The following is a 14,478-nucleotide window of genomic DNA, read 5'->3' as shown; positions in this document are numbered from 1 at the left end:
GCGAACATTTGTCTAATTTTTTTGAACTATCTTAGTACTCTCTTCGGTGCTTTTTACTCCGCGTATTAGATTTCTGTCAAGTCAAACTTTACAAAGTTTGACCAAATTTATATTAAAAAATATCAACAACCACAATATGATAATACTGATCGGGCATTTTGAATATTGAAACTTTCTTCTATAAGTTTGATCGAAGCAAAGATAGTTTGACCTTGGATAAATCTTATATGCAGACTAAGAAAGATCGGAGTGAGTAAACGGCCGGATGAAATAAATAAATTCCACTTACAACCAGCTATAATAAAATGACAATGCAAACACTAGGGGGCACTACGTGTGCACTTTGTACTGAAAGGCGTGTTTTTTGCATGGTAATACATATCTTATTTATATCACAACGATCATAATACAAGCCACTACAAACTAACGCTAGGTTTAGTACAAAGAAACAACAATAAAAAAGTAAAATTACAATCAAGACCAAAAAATCCTCTGAATTTGACACCAATATCCGTCGCCTGCCTCTGGAACCACCACAACAGCCACCAAATGAACAAATGATGGATCATCTTCACAATCGAGCTCAAAGTGACTTTATCGCTGATATACAGTTTTACGGACCTCCAAGGTGGCTCACCAACGGCGAAACCATTATCGTTGAACGAATAAGACGCCGGAGGAGAAAATCATACCTGTCATCCACGAACCACGAACCCAGCACACGCTCCACCATCTTTCATATGCCGCCGATGCAGACCACAATTTGCATCCACTCCCGGACTACCTCTTAAGCTCCGCGCCGGCGCTGGAGCAAACACCGTCGCAACGGCTGGAGCTCGAGGACACAGATCCATCACCAGGATGTCGCTGCATCCACGCCGTCCTTACTTGAACATACTAGTTTTCAAATCCATCTTCAATCATAGGACCGATCGTCTCATCAGAATAGGATCTGAAGAAACTTTATTTAGCGTTGCCATCGCCGCGGCCGAAGCAAGACGATGAATAATCTTAAAACCTAAACTATATGAGAGTAACAAAACGATCCATACACGTGGATCTGATCTTCGAACGGAAGAAAGAAAAGCAGACGTCCCTACGCGACTCCTGAAAGGTGCGTTTGCTGAGTTTCCAGTGCACGGGTCGCTGTATAGAAGTTCTCGTGTAGGCGTCCCATCACGGCCTAATAGAATTTCGGGCACAGCTACAGTGTTTCAAAATATCCGGTGTGCGTGCGTGCCCGGCGCCACCACCTTGGCGAATGCCGGCCACCACGCGACGGGGGTGAGCGTGACTCCGCGCCGCCGGCGTGATCGATTCGATCCCTCCACTCGACAAAAGCTATAAATCACCATGTGTAAGTCTTCGTCTTGACTATGCTCCTTCCTTGTAAAGCGTACGAGCCGTGCCGTACGTGTGCTTTATGTTACACATGAACATTTTTGGATTTTTTTTACCATATACTAAATTTGCAAACGTTTTTCGAACTGATGATATATTTTTTGAAATTTTTGACATTTTTTAAGACCGGATACATGTTTCAAGAAGTCAGGAATATTTTTGAAATTCATGAATATTTCTGAATCCATAAATATGTTTCAAATTCGTGAACATTTAAAATTTATAATATGTTTTCAAGTTCGCAAACTTTTTTTTGATTCGTGAACGTTTTCGGAATTCATAACAAATATTCAAACTGACGAAAAAATTGCTGAGCATTTTTTGAATTCGTGATTTAAAAAATGAATGGACTTCTCCTATTTCACAAAAAAGTTTTTTTAATGCGCATACATTTTCTGAATCCGCTAAATGTTAAATTTGACAACATTTTGAAAAATCGCAAACTTTTTCTAATTTTCTTGAAGCATATTAGTAGAAAGCAGGGTGAAAAAAATAAATTATGCTTAAAACCGCCCATAAAAAATAAGATCGCAAACACTAGGGAGCGCCACATGTGCACTTTTTACTGAGAGTCGCGTTCGCTGAGTTTCCAGCGCACAAGTCGCTGTATAGAAGTTCCTTTTTTTTCGACGAGAAATATTGATCTTTATTGCATAATGAAAAATTTATTACAATCAGCCATAAGGCTTGCAGCTATGAAGGAGGGAGAAGACTCCAACCAACAATCAGAATCTTTCATTGTCCAGGCGTTCCATCACGGCCTAATAAATCCCTGTTACAGGCGTACAGCTACAGTGTCTCAAAATACCCCGGTTGCGTGCCGGGCGCCGCCACCTTGCCGAACGCCGGCCACCACGCGACGTGACGGGGGTGAGCGCGACCCCCCGTGTTAGGATTAATTAATTAGTTTAATTAATGGAAATCCCTGCTTAGCAAAACCGATGTATGGTTTCTCTCTCGATGGATCACGTCCTATTGTAACGGACGCGTTCTTTCGATCCATCTTTTATAAAGGTCGCGCCTGTGCGACCCGTCCCTTCCAGGGATATAAATATGTACATCATCGACATTCATCAATAGTGATTGACTACTGTTCATTCGCACAGTTTCTTTACATGTTATCACGCACGTCTCACTAGCGAGAGCGACAGGCCACACACAGGAACTCGCCGAAGAAGGACTTGGAACAGTGAGGATGTCGTCCCTCGCCTCCCTTCTCCTTGGTCTTCTCTGGAAAGAAGGTCGCTGCCATTTCCTTGCCGAGCAGCGCCGCCGGTTCGTCCGCCATCGATGGGGGGCACCACCAGCAGTTTCTGGCCTTGGCATTAACCGCTGCCAGAACTTCGCTGGAGGACGCCGCCATCACGCGGGCGTTGGATGACGCCGTCGCGCCACGCCGGAGAACCACCGCCTGGCCACGCCGGTTGACAACCGTCAGGGTCTGGACCCAGGGCTAGTTGCCGGACTGAATGCTCCACCACCGCAGAACACTGGGATGGGCGTGCAAGAGCCTCCAGTTGCCGCTCCATCCGCACCACGGTGGTGCCGTGTGCACGGATATGGCCCGTGCCCCGCTTGCTCCAGTGGCACATGTCTGCCGTCACCAACGCCGGCAGAGGAGGATGAGCGGGAGATCGTCCACGACGTACCTGCACGCGGCTACAGCCCAGCTCCGACGCGCGTCGCCAACGCCAGGGGCGATGGCCTCGTCTTCATCCCGACTCCAGGACGCGCCATGGCCACCGTGGGCGCGGTCACCACTGCCGGAGCAAGTGGAAGCACCGGTCTAGGGCCTGAGATGGCCACCGCAGGGACAAGCAGTGCCCCATGGGCGTTTGGCCGCTCCCCTGCTCCTCGCGGCGAACAGGGCCCCTTCCTCTTCGGCACCGGTGGGACGCCTGCCACGGACGTCGCCGGAACGAGCGGCAGCGCAGGTCTGCCCAACACCGGCGCGAGCCGCCGTCTCCTCTTCGGCCGCTCCGTCACCGCCGTTGACCGTCGTCCTGGACGCTGTCCAGGAGCGTGGGATCCGGCGTCGCTCGGACTCGCCAACGGACTCTAGAATGGAGTGGACATCCCTGACTACAGCCCCTCGTCGGACGAGGAGGACTCCCTTCCTTCGCCGCCGGTGGCTCGCCGGTGAGCGCGTGTACGGCGCGGCGGCAGGAACAAAGGAGGGTGCCGCTGCGTGGGATGGGGATCGGGGGCGGTAGGGGAAACCCTAACCGTCGACCGCTTTTATTCAACGCTAAAGCGGTCCGGGCCTGTTGGGCTGAAAGGCTTGATGGGCTGCGACCTAAGCCTAGTTCTGAGCCGCAGAAAAGAAGGAAAATGAAAAAAAATACTGTAGCAGTGGGCTGTGCTACTGGTTTGGGTCTCCCTGTATGCGACCCGGGACCGTTTTTTTCGTTTTTCTTTTTCTGTTTAGTTCTTTAACTAGCAGTTTGAAGTTGTGACTAGTTATTTAGTAATTTGTGTAAATTACTATATTGTATTGTTCAGTAATTAGTGTGTATTACTGTATTGTACAAGTACAATGTATGTCAACGTATATGTTCCGGCAATTTGGCAATTGCTATATGTTGATCAATATACATGCATTGTTTTATTTACAACACAATTAATTTACTATGAGAGTACATTAATAAGCATGATGAAATTAATAAGCATGATGATTGCATGCAGGATATGGCTGACATATCTAAAAAAGAGTTTGCTGAACTTGCCGTCGATGGTTCTAACTATTTGACATGGGCAATGGATGTCAAAATCAATTTGACGGCCAAGGGACTCAATTCCGCTATAACCACACCTGCCCAAGAGACTGCATCCGTAACAGTCATAATAAGGTATTCAGCGTTGCACTTCATTCGACATCATCTTCACCCTGACCTAAAGACAGAGTATCTGATGGAGGAGAGCCCTCTGACACTCTGGAACTCCTTAAAAGGGCGGTGATGTTGCCTGAAGCGCAACGGGAATGGGCACTAGTCCGATTCCAAGACTTTAAGTCTATAGCTGCATACAATTCTCTTGTTCATAAGATCAACTCCAAGTTGAGATTCTGTAATAGTGTAGTTTCTGATACTGATCTTATTGAAAAGACGCTTTCTACTTTCCATCCTTCTATGAGGATACTTGCTGAACAGTATCGTCAGCAAAAGTATAAGAAGTATTCCGAGTTGATTTACTCGCTGCTTCAGACGGAGAAGCACAATGAGCTTCTTGAGAAGAACAATTTGGCTCGTCCAACAGGAACGATGCCTCTGCCTGAATCACACCTCAACTCTAAGAATACTCAAAAGTTCAATGGTTCCAAAAAGAACCGTAGGACATTCAATGGAAAGTGGAAGCGTAATGAGAAGCAGAATAAGTATGGCGTCCAAAAGGGAAAAGGTTCTTTCAAGAAGAATGAAAGGGCTAGCAACACCTGTTGCTTCAGATGTGGTTGTAAGGAACACATTGCAAAGAAGTGTGACACTTCCAAGCATTTGGTGGAATTGTACCAACAGTCACTTGGAAAGGGCAAGAAGGCTTAGGGGAACCAGTATGAAGCACACTTCACTGGCAATGAAGATGGTACCCCTACGGTTGATGGTTCTCGAGAGGATTCTCCGAACATGGACAACCAGGAGAAAAATCGGCAAGTGGAAGATCCAATACTAGATGTCGATGACATGCTAGTGGAATTTGGTTCTACTGACATATATGGAGACCAGATTTAGTCTCATTTGTCTAAATATTGTAATGATGTTATTAGACATATTACATGTGTCGTAAAATAAGTTATGTCCTTAGGCATAATGTGTTAGCTATGTCGTGTGACATAGGACTTGTAATAAGTACAAGACATGTATAGTTTGTAATGTATGTATTGATTCTATAAGAGTTTGATTATATACTGAACCTTGTTCTTTTACTCTATAGAACTTCAAGGAATAATACAATGGAGGAGGAAATGTGTTTAGTGGATAGTGCATCTACTAACACGATACTTAGGGAGATGAAGTATTTTCAGACACTCAAGAAGAGTAATGGAAGTGTCATGACAATTGCTGGTCGAGACACGGTAATTGTTGGTTCTGGTCAAGCTACAATTACACTCCCTATGGGTACTAAATTGGTAATCCCGGATGCTCTACTGTATCCAGATTCTACTCGTACCTTGCTGAGTTTTAAGGATATCCGCAAAAATGGTTTCCATGTGGAAACTAATGATGAGAGTGGGGCCGAATGCCTACTCATAACTCAGCAAAAGGGATTTCGAAAGGAAGTCCTTGAGAATTTGCCTTCTCTATCTTCTGGGTTGTATTATACATACATTAAACCAGAGACACATATGGCGTACAAGATAGTTTTTCAGAATCTTGATAAGTTCAAGATTTGGCATGGTCGCCTGGGACATCCTGCTATCGGGATGATGAGAAAAATTATTGATGGTTCTGTTGGACACAACATAACGGATAGAAAGTTCCCAAAATCATCGGATTTTGTATGCACAGCATGTGCAACTGGGAAGTTGATCACAAGGCTATCTTATATGAAATTAAAGGATGAGCAACTTGATTTCCTTGAACGCATTCAAGGAGATATTTGTGGTCCAATACAACCGTTATCTGGACCATTCATATATTTCATGGTCCTAATTGATGCATCAACGAGATGGTCAAATGTGTGTCTACTGTCAACAAGGAACCATGCTTTTGCAAAGCTAATTGCTCAGATCATTAAATTGAGAGCAAATCATCCTGAGCATAGGATAAAAACCATCCGAATGGATAATGCTGCGGAATTTAGTTCACGAGCATTTAATGATTACTGCCTAGCTTTGGGCATTTCAGTGGAGCACTCAGTACCTTATGTACATACCCAGAATGGTCTTGCGGAATCACTTATCAAGAGAATCAAGTTGATAGCAAGACCGCTCCTGCAAAATAGTCTTCTTCCAACTTCATGTTGGGGTCATGCAGTTTTACATGCTGCAGAATTGATACAAATTCGACCAACTACATATCATACGGTCTCCCCATTGCAGTTAGTACGTGGAAACCAACCAAGTATTTCCCATCTGCGACAATTCGGTTGCGCGGTATATGTACCGATCTCACCACCGCAGCGTACATCAATGGGCCCTCATAGACGAATGGGGATCTATGTGGGGTACAATTCTCCGTCAATTATTAAGTACCTGGAACCCCTGACAGGGGATTTATTTACAGCTCGGTACACTGATTGCATTTTTGATGAGGACAATTTCCCGGCATTAGGGGGAGAGAATAACCACAAAGAATGCCGCGAAATAGATTGGGATGTGAAAGGCATCTAGTCCTTAGATCCACGTACGAATGAATCTGAACTGGAGGTTTAGAAGATTATAAATTTGCAAAATATTGCAAATAATCTGCCAGATGCATTTACTGATTATAAAGGTGTCACAAAATCAAATGTTCCCGCTATGAATGTGCCAGAGAGAGTGAATGTGACCCATAGATCTACTCAGCCACCCAAGAGGGGGAGGAATCTGGACACAAAGGACAAGGCTTTGCAGAAGCGTCCAAGAGGAATGAGGAATTCTCAAATAGTAAATGCAAGTCAACAAAATGTTGATATTCAACCTAGGGTTGAAGGACACCTGAAGGATGTTGGACATCCAGAACCCAACACGAGTGTGCACACAAATTTTGGTGTTGGGACATCGGAAGACCTTGATCCAATTGTTGAGGGAAATCACGAAGGATCAAAAGGTATTGATGAAATATCCATTAATTATATTGATTCAGGAGAATCATACAGTAGAGAGACTATAGTTGTCGACATTTATTTCGCCTCTAGAATTGCAGAAGGCCTTGATTTGGATCGAGAACCTAAGTCCATGGCAGAGTGCATGAAGCGCTCAGACTGGTCCAAATGGAAGGGAGCAATTGAGGATGAATTGCGCTCGCTCATAAAAAGAGGGGTATTTACTGCAGTAATGCCCACTCCTCAGCATGTGTTCCCTGTGGGAGCAAAATGGGTTTTCGTTTGTAAGAGGAATGAGAAAAATGAGGTGGTGAGATATAAGGCGAGGCTTGTAGCACAGGGGTTCACGCAGAGACCCGACATCGATTATGATGAAACATATTCTCCTGTTATGAGTGGAACAACGTTCCGATATTTAATATCACTGGCAGTGAAAATGAATTTGTCTATCCAACTGATGGATGTTGTGACTGCATATTTATATGGGTCACTGGATTCAGATATTTATATGAAAGTTCCTGAGGGAATGAAGCTTCCGAATCCAAAGGCTAATCGCAACATGTATTGTGTAAAGCTTCAGAAGTCATTATATGGCTTAAAGCAGTCGGGAAGAATGTGGTATAACCGACTGAGTATATTCCTTCTTCAGAAGGGTTACTCAAACAACAGTGATTGCCCATGTGTGTTTATTAAGAAATCTAAGAATGGATTTTGCATTATTTCTGTGTATGTGGATGATCTAAATATCATTGGGACTACACAAGAAATACATGAGGCAAGTAATCATCTTAAGACGGAGTTTGAGATGAAAGATCTGGGTAAGACTAAATTTTTTTTGGGCTTACAACTTGAACATCTTCCTTCAGGAATACTTGTTCATCAGTCTGCTTATATCCAAAAGATTCTTGAGAAATTTAATATGGATAAAGCATATCCATCGAAAACACCAATGGTTGTTAGATCTCTTGAAAGAGATAAAGACCCATTTAGACCTAAGGGTGATGATGAAGAGGTTTTAGGACCTGGGTTTCCTTACCTCAGTGCTATTGGAGCATTAATGTATCTAGCAAACTGCACCAGGTCTGATATATCATTTGCAGTAAATTTATTGGCTAGATTCAGTGCATCACCAACAAAGAGGCATTGGGTTGGTGTGAAGAACATTTTCAGATATCTTCAAGGCACCAAAGATCTTGGTTTGTTTTATCGGAAAAATCAAGATAAGACCATGGTGGGATATTGTGATGCTGGATACCTATCGGATCCCCATAATGCCAGATCACAGACTGGTTTTGTCTTCTTGAGTGGAGGTACGACTTTTTCTTGGAAGTCGACAAAACAAACTCTGGTGGCTACATCCACGAATCATTCTGAAATTATTGCTTTGTTTGAAGCATCATGTGAATGTGCATGGCTTCACAGAATGATTAACTTTATTGAAAGTTCAAGTGGGATTGGATCATTGGAATCACCCACTATTATCTATGAAGATAATGCTGCATGTATTACACAGATGCAAACAGGTTATATAAAGAGTAATATTACAAAGCATATTTCTCCTAAGTTATTTTATCCCCATGAGTTACAGCAGACCGGGGAGATAAATATTTTGCAAACAAAGTCATGTGATAATCTTGCTGATTTGTTTACAAAGTCATTACCAAGTTCTTTATTTGAGAAGTACATCAATGGAATTGGTATGAAACGACTTTGGGATTTGCAAAGTTCAGGGGGAGTGTCTCCCTGAATGATAATCTGTTTGTGATCCTCGGATCTTTAATATTGCACTCTTTTCCTTTATAAGTTTTCCTAAATGGTTTCTTGTGGGAGGTTTTTAATGAGGCAATAGTAATGCAGGCATTGTGATATGTCGGTTTCTCCTTATTTTTCCACTGGGTTTTTGGAAGGAGTTTTTGATGGCATATTGTACATATCTTCTCATATTTTTCCTACAGGGTTTTTGGAGGAGACTAATCGTGATGATGATGATGAAGATGTTGATGATGATGTTGCCAAGAATAATTGAAGCAGAGATTAAGGGGAGTGTTAGGATTAATTAATTAATTTAATTAATGGAAATCCCTGCTTAGCAAAACTGATGTACGGTTTCTTTCCCTATGGGTCACGTCCTATTGTAACAGACGCGTTCTTTCGATCCATCTCTTGTAAAGGTCGCGCCTGTGCGACCCGTCCCTTCCAGGGATATAAATATGTACATCATCGACATTCATCAATAGTGATTGACTACTGTTCATTCGCACAGTTTCTTTACACCCCGCATCGCCGCTGTGATCGATTCGATCCCTCCACTTCACCACGCTTTACGGAGTAATCCTACATCCAGAGGCCTTTTACGGTGTGATTTTCAGGTGTGTGAGGCCCTCCTCCCCCCCCCCCCCCCCCCTCCCCCCCCTCCCTTAAATCAATCACAACGTTTCAATTCAAAACTACTCCGTAAAACACGTGTAATATTAGTGTAGCATTACCACCCCCTCTTTAGCCAAGGCGATCAATCAACATGTGCAATGTGCGCGTCTTCTTCTTGACGACGGCCCTTCTTTTTCTTGTAAAGCATATGTGCCGTACCGTACGTGTGCTCTATGTTACACACATGCAACTTAAGGAAGAAAGGCAGACGGATGCATGACTGCATGAGCCAATTAGTAGAGGGGCTGATTTAGATGTACTCCCTCGGTCTCACAATATAAGAGGTTTTTGCAAGCTATGTTAGGTTAAAAAAACGTCTTATATTATAGGACGAAGGGAGTATGTAAATATGTATTCACAGGTTTTAACGAGGAAAAATGTTTTTACAGACACATATTAAGTGGTGCACCATCGACCCATCGCATGCATCCGGTTGCATGTACATATACGGTATACTTACATGTATGACATGACACATGGGAAATGTATGTAAACTAATGAAATGGCGCGTATCTACGTACATGAGCGACTACGTCTGAACTTAATTTGTACAATATGTACGTACGTGTGTGCTGGCCCGTGTCTCTGCAGACTGCAGCGAGGGCGGACCGACAGAGCTTTTAAAGGTCGTCTCTACGGTGCCGATGATGACCGGCAACTGCCAGAGCCGGCGCCGGTGGCCGCACAGCACGTCGCCGCGCGCGCGGGAGGATGGGTGGTTGGCAGCGCCGGCGACACCACGACGAGGGCGCGGCGGCAGGACGGGCAGGTGGAGCTGGAGAGGAGCCACACGTCGACGCAGGCGGCGTGGAAGCCGTGGCCGCAGTGCGGGAGCACGCGCACCTCGTCGCCGCGCGTGAACTCCGCCAGGCAGATGGCGCACTCCGGCCGCTCCCCCTCCTCCTCGTCCACCTCCCTCTGTCCCGGTCGCCACGACACGGTCGGCAGCGACTGCAGCGCGGTCTTCTCGAGGCCACCGCACGGCGCCTTGGCCGCCGGCCCGTCGACGGAGAAGGCGGAGGGGTTGCAGAGCATGGAGCAGCGAGCGACCATGGCCAGCCCGACCACGCACAGCAGGAAGCAGAGCACCGCGATCACGATCAGGACCGTGTCGGTGTGCGCGCTCGTCGCACCCCCGGCCATGGCGGCCGCCGGAGGCTCGGCCATCGCGGTGAGGCGGTCGACGGACTGCTGCAGCAGGTGGCGCGGCATTGTCTGGTTCGTTCTCGGTGGCCGGTCGGTGGAGAGGACGACAGGATGAGGAGAGGAGCACCGTGCCAGCGAGCACGCGGGGCCAGTTTAGGTCGTCTCTCAGTGTGCTTGCTGTGTAGCCGGAATTGAGGAGGGAAGAGTTGGGTGCTCCTGCAGCTGTTTTTATAGCTAGTGCCAGGATTAGCCGGGTCATACAGTAAGTGGGTGGCTAAGCTTAGGTAGCAGGGATATGATTGATAATTAAGCAGATATAAGTGGGAGTGTCACTTTATACCAATTCTTGTTTGAATTCTCGTTGAATGTCTTCATTGCTTCACTCCCTGCATTTTTCTTCATCTTTTCAGCTACAACTGGGTACATGTCACTCTCAAAATTAGGTGCGACCGACCTGGACTAATTAAGTTATTGATCTATTGCTACTTCCTGCCTTTCTTCTTCATAAGATATGAAATCTCGATCGAGACTTGTACTCGAGAAGAAGATATTACAACTTTGCTTGTACTTGGTCACGGTCAAAGTGGCGTACAAATAGTCTAGTACTCCCTCTGTAAAATAATATGAGAGCGTTTAGATCACTTTATGATCTAAACACTCTTATATTTCTTTACGGACTCTAGTGATCTAAATATTTTTATTTTCTTTACAGGGAGAGTACATACGTACATACCTATCAGAATGAACATGCATCTCAAGTGAGCCGGCCGATCGAGCACGCACGTACGATGAGAAACAGCTACTCCTACTACACTGGCTAGTACGATGGGCAGGAATAAGGCAACGGGAGGTGAGAGCGTGACCGACCAGACCCATGTGTGTATTGTCGTCCGCCACGTCAGATACGTGCGCCAAAGCAAAGCCAAGATCTATCTATCCGGATAACATATCCGCCGCGCGCCCTACCTACGCTACTCTACGCGCCAACCTTTTATTCCAGGCAAGGAAAATATGCACATCCACTTGTGCTACTCACTTTTGGCACTGCTTGCTATTACAAGTGCAAAACCCGTCTCGATTCAACGCATGAACGTGGAGAAGAATTTGGTCGTCGTCGGTCAAATTGCGCGGCAACACGTACACGCGCGCGGCCTAAAACCGTCGCTCACTCCGAGTCGCGACGAGATAAGCAAGTGATCAGGTGGAGCTAGTCTACCACCATGGCATACGGGCCTAGGGTGGTGCGGTGGCGACCCCGCGCGAGCCCGACGGACGGCATGGACTCCGGCAGCACGAATTTGGGCGGCCCGCTGTGCGCATGCAACTTGGGACGCTCTGCATGCCCGTTTGGATTCCATTGGATCGATCGACCGATCACGTTTTCTTTCCTTTTAGCTGCCCTCCTTTTGCCGCCACTTGTGATCTAATCTAGATGTCAATCATGGTGGTTAGAATAGGATCGAAAGAGGGCAAAGCAAAGCAAAGCGTAAAGGAGGCCCGACCGACCGACGGGATAACGCGATCGATGCCATAAACAAAGGGGATCAGTCCCTACTCGATCGATGGATCACACCCAGGGCGCAAGATAAGATTGTATACATGACAATAATCCCATTGTCAACACCGACCTGGACCTGGTTGGTGGTTGCCATGCACCTTAACCGGTCTACGTGGATCCATCGATGCTGCTAGCTGCTTGCTGCCTTGCCGTGCCGCCGGCTGCCAGTGCCGGGGCCAAGGTTGAAAAAGTACTTGAGGGTACGGAGCGCGAGAGGTCAAGGAACCCTCGAATCGAATCGATAGAAGCAATTCGAAGAAAGCGTCGACTGGTTGTTGCACTTGCATGCTCTGGGTAGCTTGGGTGGTCGGAATGGGCATCATTTATATACGTGAGATTGACGGATCGCCATGAACCGCACGAGGGGGAGAGAGAGAGACCTCCCTCGATCATTCATGGCGATGGACGGCGGGCGTACATTCCACAATCATCACGGCGGCCTAAAATATCCCGCGTGCCCGGCCGGCGCCACCACGTCGCCGACGCGACGGGGGTGAGCACGACCCGACCGCCGCCATGATTGACACTTGACCACACTGAAGCCATCGGTCGACATGAACATGTACGCATCTTGGTGACGAGGATCATCTTTACCGAAAGCGTAGGCGCCGGGCCGTACGTTTGTGCTTTAGAGCATCTTTCCAGCAAACCGTGGTACCTCAAATTTCGTTTACGAGATACTGTAAATCGAATTTAATACCCTGAACGGCACGAAGTATCAAATCTGGTAAGCATATGTTGTATAATTTAAACTAGCACTTTGCGTCACTTACATCGCCGAAATTCATACGAGAGACAGAATTTATACTAGCTTAAAGCATAATAAAAACATAAATCTACTCTCATCATCATCAGACTTCTTGCGTGGAGGTGGTACTCCATCAGCGAGTTCGAGAAGACGAACGCCAGGTCGTATTCCTCCCGCACCGCTGCCGTCCACGCCACGTCACCTTCTTCACCGACGGCGGCCGCCTCCTTTGCCTCATACCACATGCGCTCCGCCTCCCGGAGTCGCTTGGGCGCGGGCCAGAAGATCTCGTCGAGCCGGTCAAAGTTGCTCCAGGCCCGTCGACCATCGCTTGCACCTTGCGCCAATCCTCCATCGGCAGGTGGAGGGAGGAGCTCCCCGCCTTGTCGTCATGGCCGTGCTTGCATGGCGGCGAGCCGTCGCGGCCCCCTCGGCCACCCCTCTCGCGACCTGTGCTCAGAATCGAGGCGAACTTTCGCTCCCTTTGCGCGCGGCAAACAGTGGCCGGAGGAAGAAGGATTTCTCGCCGGAGAAGACGATTTGCAGCGGAGGGGGATACGGAAATGCCGCATGCGAACCCTAAAAAGCGGCCGCTACAGTATACATGCGGGAATCAAGGGGCGGTTTATGGGCCGATAATAAAAAGAATACGGACCGGGCCGTTTTTACGGAATGGTTAGGCCTGTTTTTTAAAGCGAACTGTAAATTCACCGTAATTTAACGAAAATCACTAATTAAGGAGTGCTCGTTACAAAGATCATTCCGACCTTCTTAGGTTGCGACAAGTGGCGCGTTGCATGTGCGCTACTTATCGCAACCTGGAAGTTTTCATTTTTTTCGTAGATTCGTTTATTTAAAATGGTTTATCTCTTAAATCGTGGGTCTAAATCTCGAACCATTTTCACCGTTGGATTCCTCGCGTTGAGATCTTCAAAACTAGATCCCATATTGATAGGTTTTGAATTTTTTCTTCATGAAAGAAACAAACAGGAAGCACGGGTTTTTCCCTTTCCGAAAAAGGCACGTCATGCCTCTCACGAAATCACAACCGTGCCTTTCATGAAATCAAAATCGTGCCTCTCACGAAAGAAAAAAAAAAGAAAACTTGTTTTTTTTGTTTCCGAGAGGCATGGCCGTGACTGTCGCGAAAGCACAATGTGCTTCTCACGGAAGGAAAAAAAAATAGAAAACACGTTTTTTTTCCGTTTCCGAGAGGCACGGCCGTGCCTTTCGCGAAAGCACAACCGTGCTTCTTGCGGAAGCAAAACCGTGCCTCTCGCGAAAGGAAAAAAATAAAATTGTTTCCGAGAGGCACGGCCGTGACTCTGGCGAAAGCAAAACAGTGTCCCTCGCCAAAGCAAAACCGTGACTCTTGTGAAAAAAAGAAAACACGTTTTTCCGCTTAAATTTTTTATTTTCTTCTTATTCAAAAGCTTAGGAGGACCATTGGAAAACTGAA

At 46.4% G+C, this 14,478-nt stretch overlaps 1 protein-coding gene and 1 pseudogene across 1 annotated transcript; one reads left to right on the top strand and one right to left on the bottom strand.

The window, feature by feature from the left end:
- The first annotated feature begins 4,358 nt into the window (after positions 1-4,358).
- On the top strand, positions 4,359-4,940 carry LOC147972632 (uncharacterized). The gene has a single exon (XM_087524415.1). It carries the CDS (start codon positions 4,359-4,361, stop codon positions 4,938-4,940), a length of 582 nt encoding a protein of 193 aa, XP_087380541.1.
- Positions 4,941-9,907: 4,967 nt separating this feature from the next.
- On the bottom strand, positions 9,908-10,924 carry LOC147972631 (RING-H2 finger protein ATL80 pseudogene; annotated as a pseudogene).
- Between the last annotated feature and the right edge of the window lie 3,554 nt (positions 10,925-14,478).

Source organism: Triticum urartu, chromosome 5A, assembly GCF_056163025.1.
Source record: "Triticum urartu cultivar PI428250 chromosome 5A, HENAU_Tu73, whole genome shotgun sequence".
Classification (NCBI taxonomy): Eukaryota; Viridiplantae; Streptophyta; class Magnoliopsida; order Poales; family Poaceae; genus Triticum; species Triticum urartu.
Note: the sequence above shows the minus strand (reverse complement) of the source record. Positions and strands in the feature narration are given on the sequence as shown.